The 19,500-nt window shown below is 41.9% G+C and overlaps 2 protein-coding genes across 3 annotated transcripts in view; one reads left to right on the forward strand and one right to left on the reverse strand.

Moving 5' to 3' along the window:
- The window catches only part of KSR2 (kinase suppressor of ras 2), a 707,775-nt gene that overhangs the window by 624,124 nt on the left and 64,151 nt on the right, over positions 1-19,500 (forward strand). The gene's annotated exons all lie outside the window — the stretch shown is intronic.
- On the reverse strand, positions 2,377-3,976 carry LOC141127204 (C2 calcium-dependent domain-containing protein 4C-like). Its single transcript, XM_073613491.1, has one exon. The coding sequence runs from the start codon at positions 3,801-3,803 to the stop codon at positions 2,640-2,642; it is 1,164 nt and encodes a 387-aa protein (XP_073469592.1). The 5' UTR covers positions 3,804-3,976; the 3' UTR covers positions 2,377-2,639.

Genomic DNA, 19,500 nt, shown 5'->3' on the forward strand with positions numbered 1-19,500 from the left:
AGTTCATTTCTCACTGATCAATAGTATTTCTCCTTACCTGCAGACTCTTTAGAGGGTTAAAACACATTAAAATGTGCATGCATTGTAGAGATGTTATGCAAATTTATTTTTTGTTTTGCTTGACATACATCTTAAGGATAAGAATGGCTTACTAAACAAGGCTGATTATATTTTAGATTTTCAAATCAGTGTATGTTCAGCCACTTTTTTTTTCGATTTTGGATAAAGTGGGGAGGGATTAGAAACTCTGGCATGTTTAACTGCTATCAAGGGCTCTCTTAGAGAGTGTTCCCCCCACTTACTGTTTCTGTAGAGATGGATTCACCAGCAAAGTAATAAGGGATGAGCAAATGTACTTGGGTATGGTTCGTGAGTTATTCATTGAACCCTTCGTAAAGTCCAAAAAATACAAACTTTAATATGAAGCCCTATGAAGTCTTGATAATCAATTATGGTCATTTTTAAAGCTAATAGGCAAGTGATTGCCGAACAAAAGGCATAGAGACCCTAAGAAACTTGATGTGCTGCTCCAGACAGTCATCCTTCAATTCCGGTGACTTCTACTTAAGGGTTAAGGTGGCTGAGGAGCCCATGTATCCGCACTGTAGCATTCACTGGAAAAGGGGAAACACTGCTGCACACCTACCTGGCCCCAAAGGTAAATCATGGAGAACCTCCAAAATTAAGCCCTGTGGGCAGAGTGAAATGCATTGAGGGTGTGGCCTGGGTGGAGTCAGGCTGAAGCCAACTTGTTGATTCACCTTTCAGGCCAGGTTGGCGTGCAAAGGTGTTTCTCCCTTTCCAAAGGGCATAAGGAGCTGGAAACTTCCATGGGGGACATGGTCCAATGCGAAAATACATTTTTTTTTTAAATACTGTACAACGGGTAGAGGGTCCTCCTTTTTATGCAACTTTGAGGGAAACATGGGAAAATACCATTCCTTTCTATTACATGGTTGAGAGATGCCTTTAAAGTGGTTGTAAACCCTTACAGACCACTTTGTGCTACAGGTAAGCCTATAATAAGGCTTACCTGTAGCTACCCAGGATATCTCCTAAACCTGCACAGTTTAGGAGATATCCCCTGTATTTGCATGTGCCGACATAATCGGCACATGCACGCTGACACAAACTGAAGCAATGGCACGTATGTGCCGTTGCTTCAGTGAGTGTGCCATTACCGCGCGCATGCACAGGAGTGACATAATCGTGGCACCGGCCAATCACAGCGCCATAGCCTTGATACCTGGAAGTAACCACCATGAGTGATGTCGGCCGCCGGAGTGGTGTACTGGCAACGCAGAGAGGGCTTCGATCTCAGGTGAGTATTAAATAATGAGCTAGTATGCTATGCATACTAGCTCATTATGCCTTTGTCTTGCAGGTGTTAGTTTTTTTTTTTTTCAAAGTGGGTTTACAACCACTTTAACCTGTATGTGTTATTATGGAACAGTGCGTTTCTCATGAACAGGGTGAGCAACACCATATTCTGGCATCACAAATTTAGCATGTTATTAAAGTTGTTTAAATTGCATATCAAGCTTGGATTAAATACATTAGCAGCACCCCAATCAGTTTAAATATAAACTTGGAAAAAATGCGTTTTAAGTAGATTTGGCTGCAAAACCTGATTTAGCAGCAGGAATATGCTTGAATTGAACAGTGGAAATAGCAGCCACAACAGATCTATGCTATAAACAACCCCCCTCCCGGCCGCCGGTGGAGCGGCACTAGCACAACCGCCACATAGCCCCCGCCCCCCCCACGGCGTGCCACGGCACTAACACCCCCCCCATGCATGAATAGCAGCCACAACAGATCTATGTGGCAAACAACCCCCCTCCCGGCCGCCGGTGGAGCGGCACTAGCACAACTGCCACCTAGCCCCCTGCCCCCCCACGGCGTGCCACAGCACTAACACCCCCCCATGCATGAATATATTGACTGCATATAGGGGGTGGCGAGGAGAGAGGGGGCGGGCCAGCACTGGTGTGTATCTTTTTATTGTATCTGCTGCCACAACAACATTGTGGTCTGCAGCTTCTGCTTGCAGTAAATCATCTGCAATAAAAGTATTGGCCATTTGGATTTCAGATTTATGAGGAAACACTTGACTGCAGCAAAGAGCTTGGTGTGGGTAGCACCTCAGTGAGACAATTTGGCAGTAAAATGTACACAGTATGTAGTTACTAAATACACAGTATTTATACACTTGTACTAGGCAACATTGAAATACTAGCCAGCTTTAACCTCCCTGGCGGTATGATTCTGTCTGGAATTTTGTGCTGAAAGCGGTACAATTATTTTGCATGGAAATTTGATGCTATGTATTATAGGCCTGCAATTCTTAGTAATTACTTACTTAAACCTGACCAAACAAGACTCTAGTAGACATCTCAGATGTGATAAAGTTTGAAACACAAAATCATGATTTTAAATTTTTAAATAATATAATTTTATTCAATAATGTAATACAAACTAAAGAAATTTGTCAGACAAAGAAAATTCAGTAAACATCCTGAGTGTGATAAATTTTATTTTATTTTTTTTTATTTTTTTATTTTTTTTTGACATTTTGTGCTTTATTTGCTTTTAATTCAAAATGATTCAGTACCAACCAAATAGATAATGTACATCTCTTAGTGCACTAGAACACTGAGAAGGTGGAGTTTGCTTCTCCCTAGGATAGTTTCTCTTCGTACACCAGATCCCTTATTTATAGCTTTAATTTTCAATGTTTTCTGGAGAAGATCTTCGGCTTCAAGGCCCTCAAAATAGAAATCTTCATTAAAGATTGGGTTTCGACTTCCTCTGATCAAGGTACTTCTTTGCTTTTGGTTTTTCCCAGGTACAATTGATAAGGAAATACTGCAGTTGATATGTTTGGAATCTACAGACTCTCTGTAAAGTCCCTCGGCACTCACAAGTCGTATACGGAGCCTTAGGCTTTCAGCTCTGTATTCAGTGGACAAACGCAATATTCCTCCTGTGTCCAAGGTTAAAGTGTTATCCATAGGGAATTGCTTCAGAGGTAACAACAGACCAGGGTGTGAATATGTAGGAGGATGCAGTGTCCACTCTTCGGAAGGTCTTCTGGTGACACATGGGCTGCTGTCTGTTGAGCTGTCTTCATCAGTGGACACTGAGTTATTCCTGAAAGAAAATTTGCATCTAACCTTCAAAGTTCTGGAGAAAATTTTTTCTTGGTTAAAAGCTTTTAACAGGGACATAGGGAGGGATCTGTAAAGAAGAGGGGAGCTTAAAGGTGATGATTCAGTGGATGAAGTTGTATCACTATCTAAAGTACCAGAACGTCGCAGAGGCCTTGATTTTGTAGTGAAATTATTATGTGAAGTTGTTTCTCTGCAGGAAATGGTATTAGATCGAGATCGAGGTAGCAGAATGGGTGGATTAGCAGGATCATTGTGAAACAGTGACTCTTTTCTTCTTGTGTTGGGGCTTTCCAACAAGGTGCAAAACCCATAGCAGGTAGGTGCTTTTAGGAGATGGGGTAAGGACAGAGCAGCCTGTGGTTGAGGATCAGCATTAGTATAATCTTCTTCAAGAGATTCTTCAACACTATCCACTTGGATAATATGTGCATCAAAAGAATAAGGCTTTATTGCTTCGAATATTGAGCTACTGAGATCAGGGATGGACAGATAATGAGGACTTACTTTTAGGTCTTTCTGGCTTTGATGCCTGGGAGGTATGCAAAATTCAGGTATTCGTTCTGGTGTTAAAACATTTGTGAACGTATGAGGATGAGGTCTCTGTGTTTGTTTTCCAACCATTGTCTTCATAAAACTTTAACAGCCAAGAACCATTCAGTGACATCGACATGTACCCTGCAGAAAGAGTGTGGGCATGCTGTCCAGATGACTACAGCCGGTTGGTGCCATGATACAGGTATCAGGATAAGAGGTGAGGTCAGTCTCCAGGAAGGGCTTATGTTCCCTTATTAATAGCTAGAAGTCAACCTTAACTGTATCAGTTTGTCCCTGGCGGAGATTACTGTATCTGGGTAGGAGATACACACTGCTTTCCAGTTCTCTTCAGTGAAGTCCATTATATCCATCACATATTTGTCTCCTGCTTTCTCTAGTTGTGGCGATGGTTTATCTCCCTCCCTCCTTCACTATTGAGTGTGATAAATTTTAAAGCAAGGTACAGCACACAGTCCCACGTCACAATCCGGACAATAGAACCTGCTTTCTTTTTGGATTTTTTTTCCCTTGTCATCTCTGTGTGAACAGCAAACCACACACATCCTGGTAGGTGCTGCCTTTTTTGCGGTTGGCGGTATATAGTCCATAAAGTGCCGACCTGTTAGGCGTTCTGGGTTGGCAACACCAACAGCACGTCGTCCAGGTCTGTTCGCATCAACTGATGGCATCTGGTGTTTGGCAAAAATCTGCTCAGCCACCTTCCAGATAAAATCTGAATGAGCAAGAGGCCTGTCACTCCCTGCTCGGTACAAGATGTAAGCGTTCCAAAGGCATTGTTCCAGAAGATGCCTGAAAATCTTTTTGTAATATTTTTTCTGCTGTTTCCGCATAGTCGGATAAAAGGTCATTGCCTGATCGGCTCGGTTGACACCTCCCATAGTGCAATTATAGTCTATGACGACTTGCGGCTTCAGCACATCTTTCCCACCTTTTGTGTGGACCGTGGTAGTGGAGGTATTGTGCACAGTGCTCATGAGACACACGTCCTTCTTGTCTCGCCAACGTATTGCCATCATCTTACCCTTCTGCCAGGCAACCATTTCTCCGGGTTTTAGTTTTTTTCTTTCCAAACATTGATGGCATGTCACGTCTGTTAGGCCTAACTGTGCCATAGGCATCCGTCTTGTTTTGAATCAAAACCTCAAACAGTTCCGGCGACGTATAGAAATTGTCCATGGTCACACAATATCCCTGGTTCAGTAATGGCTCCAGCAGTGTAAGGACATATGATGTGGCCATCCCATAATTGCTGTACCTGGGGTTGAACTTCGTGCCTTTACCGGTGTAAATTACCGAGTTCCATATGTATCCGGTGGATGACTCGCAGAGCATGTATGATTTGATGCCAAACCGCGCTCTTTTGGATGCAATATACTGGATCCAGCTTAGGTGTCTTTTGTAGGCCATCAAACTCTCATCCACGCTGACGTCCCTTTCTGGCACGTAGGCCCGCTGGAAATTGTTCCCAATAATTTGGCATACCTCCCAGATTTTTTTTAGCTTGGGCGCAGGATGCGTGGCCTCATCAAACTCTTCATTGTTAGTGAAGTGAAAATATTTCATGATGAGGGAAAAACGGTATTCGGACATCACAGTATCAAAAAACGGAGTGGCCAATAACTTGTTGGTGGTCCAGTACCATTTCTGGCGTGGTTTCCCCACCACCCCCTGAAGAATAATGAGTCCGAGAAACAGCCAGATGTCCTCTTTAGTCACCGGTTCCCACCTTCTGCTTCGGGAAAACCTGGCATGCAGCGTAGCGGATTGCTGCTGTTGGTAGCGATTTGTCTCTATGACAATTTTTTCAATTACCTCCTCTGTGAGAAATAATTGCAGGTATGCCAGAGGGTTGCCACGCTCAACTTCGACCTTCATCCCAGGTGATCCAGTGAAGGGAAATCTTGGGGGCGCTACCTGGTCTGTATCGCACTCAATAGGGCACCAAGTGCACACATCGCTGATGTCAGGTGCAGGATCATCACCGCTGTCATCGCTGTCACTTGTCAGCTCAGTGTCAGACGACAAATCTCCCCACGACTCGCTATCGCTGAGTTCTGGGAGCAACTCCATGTCGCTGTCATTCAACTGCTCCAAAGGCAATTTTGTAGCGAAATGGCGCTTTTTGGATTCCATTTTCTCAATATTTTATTGGAGGCAATGGGCACTGGGGCAAGGGGCACTGTATCAGTGAGATCTGAGATGATACAATGTAATCCTCTCAGATTACACTGTATCACCTCTTTTTAAATTTGTGTTTTGTGTTTGAACTTTGAATTTCCCGCCTAGTTCCGCTCCCGTGCGCCGCTGCTGCTCACAGGGAACGGAACTAGGAAGTGAGATGCTGTGATCACGCTGGCGATCACAGCGGAGCACAGCCGAGGACACTGGAGGGCATCGCTGGAACCCAGGAGAAGGTAAGGGCTCCGCTGGATGCTCTGCAATGTTACCCCGAGCGTGACTCGGGGTTACCGCTCCTGACAGTAAAAGTCAGACCCGAGTCACGCTCGGGATTACCGCCAAGGAGGTTAAATAAAACAAAAACAAAAAACAGAGTGTATTTCACTGAAAAAAATAGTGTATTGATTCAAAAGCACAGTATTTAGTAATTTGTAATATATTCCATTTTAAAGAGGAAAGATACTAGCCAGTTTTATTTTTATTAAAAAAAAATGAAGATTGTAGTGTATTTATTTTACTAAAAAATGCATCAAAATATTGTAGTGATTAAATTACTTTTCTGGGCCGCAATAGGAGCGGGAAAGATATCAGGAAGCTTTTAATTTAAAAAAAAAAAATCTATATTTGAGACTTTTTATCTTACAGAAAAAAAAAGTATGAAAAAAAATATGAAAAATATGGACTCCATGCTTTTTTTCATGTTTTTCCATGTTTTGATCTTTCCATCCTACTCTAAATGTCCCTAACATTCACTGACTGTAAATATCAGACTTTTCAGTAGCACTGTATAGGATAGCAGAAACCTTCTCTCCTTGAAACCACTATCTACTACAAGTGTCCCCAACACACATTGAATGTAAATTTAAGAATTTTCAGTAGCACTGTACAGGACAGCAGAAACGATCCCTCTCTGGACTGACTCTGTGATCTATCCCTACCTACTCCAGGACTAGCCAACACAGAGTGAGTGTTTCTGTGACTCAATGAACCTATTGTGTTTTCAGCAATTGCCAGCAGCAGCTATGTCTCCCTGCACAGACTTTGTTTTCTATGCCTATATGTTTCAGAACTATTCAACAAACACTGAAAGTGTCTGTGTCTCAATGTAAGTATAGAAGTTTATACGTTTCTACCATTTACCACAAATTACTACATGTTTTGCTTTTCACAAACAAAACTAAAACATGTATAAATGTTATACAAGTAATTTTGTAATTTAAAGCTGAACACCAGGCAAACATTTTAATACATAAGTGAGATTCATATATATATATATATATATATATATAGCAGAGAAAAGTATAGGAACTTCAATAAAGTTTGTTAGATTTCTTGCGATATACACACTTCCTCTAGAGTGGATTATTTCATTTCTCAACAAAACTAGAGTTGCACTTAAAATACATGCATCATAGAGTGCCTGCATGTTTCTGTGGTATGCTTAAAAAGAAGTTTGGTGATTTTACAAATATTCAGGACTAAATTCTAGTTTTGAGCTAGCAGGTGGAGTTTTAGGGTCCTTTTCACATTAACCTGGCTCTCTATTTGTTTTCCTTTTGTTAAAAAGCCTTATATATACTACCAGTCAAAGGTTTTAGAACACCCCAATTTTTCCAGTTTTTATTGAAATGTATGCAGTTTAATGTCTGAACGTACTCTGAAAGTAAAGCATAGAATGAATAAACAAGTGCACATAAAAAATAAATTATTAAATTGTTTTCTTTAACAAAATGTAACCTAAATTTTTGATTCATCAAAGTAGCCATCTTTTGCAGATATAACAGCCCAGCGCATTCTTTCTACAACAAAAATCAAATATTGTTCAGAAAATTCTTCCCAACACTGTTGCAGAAGTTCACACAAATGTTGCACTTATAAGTTGCTTTGTATTCACCCTTCTGTCCAGTTCATTCTTAAGTCTGGACACTGTGCTGGCTATTGCATGATTTGAAGGCTACTATCTTGTTTTTTTCTTCTAAGGTAGTTCCAACACAGCCTGGAGGTATGTTTTGGGTCATTATCTTGCTGTGTAGGATGAACCCCTGACCAACTAGGTGTATTTCAGAGGGTATTGTATGATGCTGCAAAATGCTGTGGTAGTAGTTTTGGTTCAGGGTGCGGCTCACTCTGAGCAGTGCACAGGTTAATATAGTGTTCCTTATTAGAGGCTGGGGTGGAGCCATGCTTGACGGAAGATTACTTATGCAGACAGGTGAACAGGGGTCGGTCTCTAAGCTGAACACAAGAGAGAGCTAAGCAGACAGACATGAACATTACTGCAGACTCATGACAGTATCCCCCTCTTACGAGGCCTCCACCTCCCCCACTTGGGACCAGGCTTGGAGGGAAACCTCAGATGAAACCTCCTCAAAAGACAAGGCGCAAAGACATCAGATGCAGTGATCCAAGACCTCTCCTCAGGACCAAATCTTTTCCAGTGCATGAGGTACTAAAGAATGCATTTACAGAGCCAGGAATCCAGAATTTGACTAACCTCATACTCCTGATTATCCTCAGAAACCTTGTCCACGGTAGGAAGAGGATGAGAGAACTTATTGAGGACTAAAAGCTTCAGAAGGGTAACATGGAATAGTTTCAGGTTTTTAGGCTTTTAGGAATCTGAAGTTTGAAACAAACCAGATTCAGCTTAGAAGTTATAGAGTATGGGCCAATAAATCTTGGGGCAAACTTCAGAGAAGGAACCCGAAGCTTGATGTTTCTGGTGGAAAGCCAGACTTTGTCCCCTGGCTGTAGAGAAGGCGGTTTATGCCTGTGACGGTCGGCAAACCCTATGAATTTGCCAGCAGCTGCACAGAGGGAATCATGAATGTCACCCCAAAGAGTATTGAAAGATTCCTGAGCCGTAGCCAGCTGGAATGTCTGGAGAACAGGTCATACGAAGAGGGTGTTTTCCATAAACTGTAAAAAAGTGTGCCTTCTGAGAACTGATGTTTACATGATTATTGTGAGAGAATTCTGCCCACGGGAGTAGAGAGGACCAATCGTCATGATTAGCCGAGACTAAGGTGTGGAGAAAGACCTCTAAGTCCTGATTAACCCTCTCAGTCTGTCCATTGGATTGAGGGTGGTAAGAAGAGGAAAAATCCAAGACAATATTGAGGGATTTCCAAAAGGCTCTCCAAAAATGAGAAATAAATTGAACACCCCTGTCGGAAACAATATGAGAAGGAACCCCATGGAGGCGGAAGATTTCTCAAACAAAAATGTGAACCAAAGCAAGAGCAGAAGGGAGACCAGGTAGAAGAACAAAATGAGCCATCTTAGAGAACCAATTGATTACCACCCAAATGACTGTGTTATTCTGAGACAGTGGGACAATCGGAGATAAAATCCATGGCAATGTGAGACCAGGGCTCCTTAGGAATGGTCAAGGGCATGAGAAGACCAGCAGGATCTGTTGTGGAGGATTTAGACTGAGCACAGACATGACAAGCCTTAACGTAGTCTTTGATATCAGAGCGAAGCGTAGGCCACCAGTTGTGGCGACTGATGAGCAGGAAGGATCGGAGGAACACAGCATGACCTGCCACCTTGGAATCATGTCCCCAACAAAGGTTCTTAGCTCTTACCTCAGTAGGGGCGAAGGTCTTGCCAGGAGCAATTTTTGACTCCAGGGTGGTGTAATGGGCAAGAATTCATGAGGTTGGAATGATCACCTCAGGTTCAGGGGTGGCCTCCTCATCCAAAGTGTCAAATGACCTAGAGAGTGCATCAGCCCGACTGTTGCAGGAACCAGGTTTGTAGGCAATCGTTAAATTAAAACGGGAAAAGAAAAGGCTCCACCTGGCCTGTCTGGGATTCAGTCGTTTGGCATTCTGCAAGTACTGCAGATTTTTATGATCAGTGAAAATCGTTATGGACTGAGGAGAACCCTCCAAAAGATGACGCCACTCCTCTAATGCCAATTTAATTTTAAGAAGTTCTCGATCACCAATAGCATAATTTCTCTCTGCCTGAGATTTTTTTTTGGGAGAAGAACGCACAAGGTTGATGCTTCTTCTCAAAGGATTGAAGAAGCACAGCTCCCACCCCCATTGAAGAAAAGTCAACGTCAATAAAAAATGGATCCCCAGGATTAGGGCTCCTCGAGAGAGGTCCAGAAACAAAAGCCTGTTTCAAATCACGAAATGCAGAGACAGCTTCAGGAGACCACTCCTTGGCATTCGCACCCTTCTTGGTCAAGGAGATAATAGAAGAGTAATTCCTGATGAACTGCCTTTAATAATTTGTGAACCCAAGAAAGTGTGTGGCTTTGAGGTTGGCAGGAAGAGGCCAGTTGGTAATGGCTGAGACCTTTCCAGGATCCATACGAAGACCAAAACTAAAGACAAAACATCCCAGGAACAGGACCTCAGAACATTCAAAAGAACATTTCTCCAGCATGGCATACAGATTATTCTCTCTAAGACGTTGAAGTACAATCCGAACATGGTTTCTGTGAACAAGTAGATTTTCCGAAAAGATGAGAATGTCATCCAAATAGATAACCACAAATTGATAAAGCAGATCCCTGAAGATTTCATTGACAATGTTTTGGAATACAGATGGGGCATTACACAAACCAAAAGACATAACCAATTATTTGCAATGCTCATCTCTAATGTTAAACGCAGTTTTCCATTCGTCAACTTCCCGTATCCGGATCAGATTGTATGCCCCTCTGAGATCCGACTTGGTAAAAATAGAGGCACCTTTCAACCAGTCGAATAGCTCAGATATTAAGGGTAAGGGGTATCGATTTTTGATTGTTACCACGTTTAGGCCCCGATAATCAATGCAGAGTCTTAAAGTACCATCTTTATTGGCAACGAAAAAGAACCCGGCTCCCGCAGGTGATGAGGATTACCGGATTAACCCCCTCTCAAGATTCTCAGTGACATACTCTGACATACTCTGACATGGCCTAGGTCTCTGGGATGGACAGAGGGTAGGTACGGCCCCTGGGCAGATTTACTCCGGGAACAAGGTCAATAGCACAGTTAAAAGGCCCGTGAGGAGGAAGCACCTCAGCTGATTTTTTGCAGAACACATCCTGGAAATCGCTATATGTTGCGGGAAGAGCAGAAGATACAGATTTGGTTGTGACCGGAAGTCCCTCCTTTAAGACAATTTTGAATAGGCAGGACGAGAAACAGGAGGAACCCAAAGCCAAGATCTGCCCTGAAGTCCAGTCTACGTGTGGAGATTGGAACTGTAGCCAAGGTAGGCCCAATACGATGGGGGTTTAGGTCTTAGGTAGGATAAGGAAGGATATCCACTCCTGATGGAGTATCCCTACTGAAATCTTAACAGGGAGAGTCTGGAAGTGGATAGGGCCCCCTGAAAGAACAGTGCCATCAATAGCCGAGACTACCAGTGGTGTGGTGAGAGGCGAAAGGGTAGGTTTCATGGAAGATGCAGTTCTCCAGTCCATAAAATTGCCAGCAGCACCGGAATCCAGGTATGACAGGACCGATTGAGGGGAAGCGCCTACATAAAGGAACACAGAAAGAAGGAGATGAGAAGGTGATATTTCTGGGTCCAATACTCCATCTTCCAGATGTATTAGACCCGAACATTTACCGGACGAAGCGAGCAGGAGTCACGAACATGACCTTTGCCCCCACAGTAGAGACACGGGCCCAGAGTTCTGCACCTAGCACGTTCCTCAGGGAAAAGCCTGGTCCGGCACAACTGCATAGGTTCCTCAGCTGGCAGAAGATGCTCCATGGGACAGAGGGAGAGGATCTCAGGCTGGCTAAGGACCAGGGAGTACTGGCGTCTTTTTTCTAGGGACCTCTCCTGAAAGCGAATATCGATCTGATTACACAAGGAGATGACATTGTACAGAACAACAGGGATGGTTCTACCTGCTAATTCATCCTTCACTAGGTCAGAGAGGCTCATTATTCCAGCTCAACTCAGCTGTTAGTATAGGAAATTGAAGGACATACTGTCCCATGGAAGAAGTCTCTTGGCAAAGACGTAAAAGGGCACTGGCCGCTAAAGAAAGCTGACTCGCTTCCTCAAAGATATTCCGAAAGAGCTTCAAGAAGTCAGACAGGCTAGAAACCGCTGGATCATTCTTCTCCCACAGGGGGGCAGCCCAGGCTAAAGCCTCACCAGAGAGGAGGGAAATATGTGACTGTGACCGGAATAGGTACAGCCGCCGATTGTGATTGAGGTTGCTGAATCAGGTTTCCTAAGGAGGCCTGAAGCTGTTCAAAGCGGGAAGCCAAATCCTGGAGGAATCGCATCACCTGAGTCTGATTAGATTCCTGGGTCTCGAGTCTACAGACTATGCCCTGCAAAGGATCATTTGCGGGTAGCGGCACATCAGCCAGATCCATGGCTGATCAAAATGTCAGGTCACCTGAGGCCAGGTGACGGATGCACGCCGTTGGGATCAGGAGTGCACGTGGATGGAGCTCTGCGTGGTTCAGGAAAGCTGGTCCTCTGGAGCACCAACACGGATCCCACTGGGAGCTAGAGCATGAGATTCCCCAGGGCGCGGAGTCTAAGAGCCAGCAGGTGTTCACCAGAGCCCCTAGTGGTGGGGATGGACTTTGCTGCAACTGGCTCCAGGTTGCGACCCCCAGGGTCTCCCAGCTCACGCTCACAGTAGGCTACTGGAGGATAGAGAGGAAGCAGCAGGGGCAACAAGGGATCGTCGGGATATAAGCCAAAAGGTCGGGGGACCAGGCAGACAGGGGTAGTCAAAGAACACGCCAAAGGTCAGGGTATGAAGCAGACAAGGATAGTCAGGAACAAGCCATAGATGGTAAACAGAATCAGATGTAGAGCACACGGCAAGAAACACACTGGAAGCCAAACACACAATATTGATCAGCGAGGCTCGGGTGCATTGCACAGGTTAATATAGTGTTCTCTGTTAGAGGCTGGGGTGGAACCATGCTTGAGGGAAGATTACTTAAGCAGACAGGTGAACAGGGTTTGGTCTCTAAGCTGAACACAACAGAGAGGTAAGCAGGCAGACATTACTGCAGACTCATGACAGATGGTGTATATATATATATATATATATATATATATATATATATATATATATATATATATATATATATATTTAAATATTTATACAGTGCCTTGAAAAAAAAATCATACCCCTTGACATTTTCTACATTTTGTCATGTTAAAACCAAAAATGTAAATGTATTTTATTGGCATTTTATATGATAGACCAACACAAAGTGGCACATAATTGTGAAGTGGAAGGAAAATGATAAATGGTTTTCAAAATTTTTTACAAATAAAAATCTAAAAAGTGTGGCGTGTATTTGTTTTTAGCCTCCCTAAGTCAGTACTTTGTAGAACCACCTTTTGCTGCAATTACAGCTGTAAGTCTTTTTGGGTATGTCTCTGCCAGCTTTGCACATCTAGAGAGTGAAATGTTTGCCCATTCTTCTTTGCAAAATAGCTCAAGCTCTGTAAGATTGGACGGAGACCGTCTGTGAACAGCAATTTTCAAGTCTTGCCACAGATTCTCAATTGGATTTGGGTCTGGACTTTGACTGGGCCATAATAACACATGAATATGCTTCGATCTAAACCATTCCATTGTAGCTCTGACTGTATGTTTAGGGTCATTGTCCTGCTGGAAGGTGAACTTCTGCCCCAGTCTCAAGTCTCTTGCAGACTCTAACAGGTTTTCTTCTAAGATTGCCCTGTATTTGGCTCCATCCATCTTCCCATAAACTCTGACCAGCTTCCCTGTCCCTGCTGAAGAAAAGCATCCCACAACATGATGCTGCCACCACCATGTTTCACGGTGGGGATGGTGTGTTCAGGGTGATGTGCAGTGTTAGTTTTCCACCACACAAACGTTTTGCTTTTAGGTCAAAAAGTTCAATTTTGGTCTCATCTGACCAGAGCACCTTCTTCCACATGTTTGCTGTGTCCCCCACATGGCTTATTGCAAACTGCAAACAGGACTTCTTATGGATTTCTTTCAACAGTGGCTTTCTTCTTGCCATTTTTCCATAAAGACCAGATTCGTGGAGTGCACAACTAATAATTGTCGTGTGGACAGATTCTCCCACCTGAGCTGTGGATCTCTGCAGCTCCTCCAGAGTTACCATGGGCCTCTTGGCTGCTTCTCTGAATAATGCTCTCCTTGCCTGGCCTGTTAGTTTAGGTGGACAACCATGTCTTTTTGTCAGGTTTGCAGTTATGACATACTCTTTCCATTTTTGGATGGTGGATTGAACAGTGCTCTGTGAGATGTTCAAAGCTTGGGATATTTTTTTTATAACCTATTCTGCTTTAAACTTCTCCACAACTTTATCCGTGACCTGTCTGATTGGTGTGTTTCTTGGCCTTCATGATGCTGTTTGTTCACTAAGGTTCTCACTAAGGGCTTCACGGAGCAGCTGTATTGATACTGAGATTAAATTACACACAGGTGGACTCTATTTACTAATTAGGTGACTTCTGAAGACAATTGCTTCCACTAGATTTTAGTTAGGGGTATCAGAGTAAAGGGGGCTGAATACAAATGCACATCACACTTTTCAGATATTTATTTGTAAATAAAAATATGAAAACCATTTATCATTTTCCTTCCAGTTCACAATTATGTGACCCTTTGAGTTGGTCTATCCCCCAAAAAAACAAAACAATAAAATACATTTACGTTTTTGGTTGTAACATGACAAAATGTGAAAGATTTCAAGGGGCATGAATACGTTTTCAAGGCACTGTATACACACATTCTGAATGAAAATGAATACAAATATCTCTGTGGTATGGATCCCACCCATCTCAGCTAACTACAAATCAATGAAAGGGACATTTTTTCCCACTGGTATGCTATAATTGACTTGTTAATGGCCAGGAGGGTTACTTTATGGTGCCTGCACTTAAAGTAATACTGTTACCTTGCCTATTTAGGGTAAAATAAAAGTTTCTATGTAACCCCTTCCCCATTGGCCACAGTATCTGGTATTAGAGCTCAGAGGGAACAGTAATGTCACCTCTCCTCATTCATGTTACAGTGCACTCTAACAGACCTTTGATATTTTTCTTTCTACATCTAAAATATCAGATACCCTCATAATGTGGAACTTGTTTCAATAAAAGTATTGTTTTTTAAAAGTTGCAGAGGCACACTTGGCTGACCTTTACCCTGGGTTTATTTATGTCTTTAAACAAACCTACTTCCTTTCAATTTATGAAGTCCATTGTTCAAAAAAGTCTTTCTACATGTTATCAGTTAGTGCAATAGCTTGCTGGAAATTAACTTTCAAAATTAAATGTTTGCACTTGGCAACCCCCATATAAAGCATGCTATTATAACCCAGCGGAGGTTAGATGTGAAATGACTCTGCAACCCTCTCCTCTAAGTGCAAAGCTTTGTCAGTTACTGCCATTAAGTTTAATGGCCTGACTTACTTACCTCCTACTGTTATTGAAATTCTTTTCCTGAATCCTGATGAACTGTCACTGTGGAAATGGAAATACTTCACCCTCTACTTGGTATTATCTCTGTGTATATCAATATGTATGTTATGCACAGTCTGCCTAAAAATATATGCAATATCTGCAATATGGAACGGCCATATTATACATCCTTTGAGAAGAGATATGATTTTTTCAGCGGGCTCTTAGTATTTGCAGTATTACCAGTTCTGTTTCCGATTACCCGCACCTCATAATTATTGGTGTTGCTATAATATTATACTACATTTTCTCCCCACATTAGACTGTGCAATTCAAGCTATAAAGCAGTCATTAAATGTGAAATATTTTTTTTTCTTGTTCTCATCTTTGTATAATTATGCCTTTTTGAAGCAAGTATGAAAAGGAATATAATGAAACTATAACAAATTACCTTTTAATTAATCAAATATTGTAGAGGTTGGTTTGTAAAAGAAAATAAAGATTTAATAGAAAAATATTTGCACTATATTGATTTGTGATGAAAAGTGTCAATAAATTCATGTACGCCTAAAACAGAATTTTAGCACTGCACATACATTTTGGGACCTGCTTTAAATGTTTAATCAAATATTTACTAAAGTCATTACTCATTACATTTTTCTAAACTGTAATATTCTAAATATATTTCATATAAGCTGTACAGCACAGTAGAGCCTTTTTTTAAAAAAAGGAGGGTATTTGCATGTTTCACAAAAAGATACAGTAGTAGTTTAGAGGTTGGCAAAAACAACCACTTATCACTACAATGAGGTCATCCTATAATAGGATGTCTCTGAATAATGACCTTTGTGGGACAATCACCAGGTCTTATTTTAATAAAAACTTCAGATTTAAAAATATTGAAAACAACTTTTGAAATTTCATTAACATGATAAAGGTTTATTATATTTAATGATTGAGTTTAGATATACTTTAATGGAATTTTTTCAGAGTCAGTGGATAGAGGAAATCATAGTAGCATGGCTGTGGAAATTAACACAACAATCTGATTTGGTTATGGATTATTCACTTTGAAATAGTGATCTACAATCATTGGTTTTATTGGCCACTGATGTAGATGTACCAAGTAGTTGGTTTAAGAGCACTTATTATAATTTCTACATAAAAATGTTAACTTTTTAAAAATAATGTATGGAATGCTGGAAATGAAATGTAAACTCAAAGCATTGTATGGAGTAATTCAACTAATAGATTTTTGTACATACTTCATAGGTTTTCCAGGCATAAAACGTTACATTACCAAAACACAAAATAAAAAAATAGTGGGTATTCAATAAAAATTTTTTTGGTTTCAAATTAGTTTAAAATACAACATTTCAGAACTAAATTCAGTATTAGCAGGGTCAGATTAGCAGAACTAAAATAGATGAGCCATTGACCATTAAAGGTTTTTTACCTTATTACAGAGAACGCTATAAGATAAAAAAAAAAAAAAAATTGCCTTTAGAACCACTTTACATTTCCTGCAGGTAATACTATTGTTGTAACTGGGATAATGAATGCTAGCAAGGTTGAAGGTTTTGCACAGTGCACAGTGTGCCGCACGTATACAATAATGGAGCGATAGGTCCAGGATGAATACCACTGCAATAGATGTGAGCATGTTGCCCTTCTGGAAGCTCATATTAGAGGTCTGAAAGTGCATATTGCAACACTGAGTGAAATAGACAACCTTCAAGGAGTCTTCTGCTCACTGGGCAGGTGTTTAATGGGGTAGTTGTGGAGGGGTAAGTCAGGATTATCAGGTAGGAAGATGGGTTAATACAGTTAGAGGGAGTGGTAGGGGCTCACAGAAAATTAAGGCCAGTCCTATGTTTGAGTGCCCAAACAAATTTGCCAAGTTGGGTGAATATGTGGGTGTGGCAAACTCAGAGGTGGCAGCCCTAGATGTCACTGCTATCCCTAACAGGTAGGAGAACAGCCCATATAGCAGGGCTGGTGAGGGTAGTGAAGGAAGGCGTGGACAGTTGGTAATAATAGGGGATTCTATAGAAGGACTGAATAAATTGTTGCCAAGATTACCTCAACTGAATGGTTTACTGTCTCCCTGATGCAATGGATTTGGCATGTGGTGAAATGGGTTAATAAATTACTGGGAGGGCCTGGGCATAACCCAACTGTCTTGGTCCATGTTGGGACCAATGACAGAATACATGGAATATTGAGGCTCCTTAATAATCAATTTAAAGAACTAGGCTGCAAGTTGAAGGGAAGACCCTCCAAGGTTATATTCTCTGTAATATTGCCTGTGCCATGTGCAACACAGGGAAGACATGGGGAGATTAGAGAACTGCATGCATGGCTAAAGACCTGGTGTAAAACGAGAAGGATTTTGGTTTCACTGGGCTGACTTTTCATTGGTGTGCAACCTATGTGGAAAAGATGGTTTGCACCTAAATGGAAGGGTGTCTGCTGTGCTGGGGGAGAGGTTTGTGAGAAGGCTGGATGTGTAGTATTAAAACTAGGACTGAGGGTGAACTACAATATAATGGGCAGACAGGTCAGTCAAGGGTCAGACCCTAATGATGGGTGGAATGGTCGTGGATGGGGGAAGGGCTATGGAAAGTGATAAGAAGGTTCCCATGTTACAAACAATTATAGTACTATTTGTACTACCAAAGAAAAAAATGGAAAACGCAAATGCAAAACAACAAAAAATGAAAGTATTTGTTCATCAATGTCAGATATCTGCCAAGCAAAATAGGTGAGTTGGAAACTTTGGTGCATGAAGAACTATGATTTAATTAGTATTGCTGAATCTTGGATTGATTTTTCACACAATTGGGCTATTACTATTCCTGGCCATGCTGCATTTTTGAGAGAGGGTAAAACGTAAAGGTGGTGGTGTCTGTCTCTATTTGACAAGTCATCTCAAAGAAAATGTGAAAGAGGACCTTGTGGATGGATAGTGTGATAGTGCTGAAGCATTATAGGTGGAACTGCATATCAGTGTTGCCAACCCCCCTGAAATGAAATTTACAAATTGGCAAAAAATCATGAAATTTACTGACAGAGCCACATTTTTTTCTGCCACTGCAAAAAAGTACCTACAATGGTAGTAGTCAGTGCTGAACAGTGCAAATATCAATATTTAAACTATAAACATGTAGCTAGTGCTATTAGCAATGTGTTTAAGTTAAACAAAAGTCAAAAATCATATTTCTCTATTTACATGAAGGTCAGGTTAATATAACTCAGCCAGCACAGAGTTCCCCCATATGTGTAGGATTCCCCCTTACAGTGCAAGGGAACTCCGACATAAAGGGGAATGCTGCAGATCATGATCTAAGGGGGAACTCTGATGTAAAGGGGGCTCTGGTCACCAGAGACCACCTTATATCAGAGTCCACTGAATTCCCCTTTACATCAGAGTTCCCACTTACATCAGGGTTCGCAGAGTTCCCCCTTGCACTGTAAGGGGGAATCCTGCAGACTCTGATGTAAAGGGGAATGCTGGGAACTCTGATGTGGGGGGACTCTGGTGACCAGAGACCACCTTCCACAGAGTGAATACACTAAGGTAAGGGGGGTTACTGATATAAGCGGAAAACCTTTATATCAGTGTCCCCCCCCCTCTTAGACCCTTAGACTGGCCTGGCGGTGCTGTCATTGACCTCCTCTCAGGTGCACTCTGCAGGGCTCGGTCAGACTAGTGAACTGGTCAGCCGAGCTTCCCTGTAAGAAGTTGTTGGCAGGGTTCCCCTTCCATAGGGGACGCTTGTGTCAGGTTTCAACAGCTAGGGAGACCAGATATATGTAGCTACACATGGAAACAGACCAAACAATGTAGATATCCTTAAAGTGTGATTTATTTACAGTGAAACAAACAAACAAGCATACACAGCAAACAACGAACATAAAAAAACTCCAGCAAACAAGAACAAACCCCAAATGACAAAAAATAACTAATAAACCTAACTACTGACTATATACAAATATAAGGACAAGGGTACAGGGAATACGGGGATGCAAGGTAGAGAGGATCAAAACTGGGTACTAGAGCAGGGAGCAGGAGCAATGCAGAGGGGTGCAGGATGGATCAGGATATGTATCAGGAACTCTGTCAACAAGCTGATCAGAATAGTGACACACTGGGGGAAGGGAGGAGCAGTCTTAAATAGCCACCTGGAAGCTG

This window comes from Aquarana catesbeiana, linkage group LG01 (genome assembly GCF_042186555.1).
Source record: "Aquarana catesbeiana isolate 2022-GZ linkage group LG01, ASM4218655v1, whole genome shotgun sequence".
NCBI classification, from domain to species: Eukaryota; Metazoa; Chordata; class Amphibia; order Anura; family Ranidae; genus Aquarana; species Aquarana catesbeiana.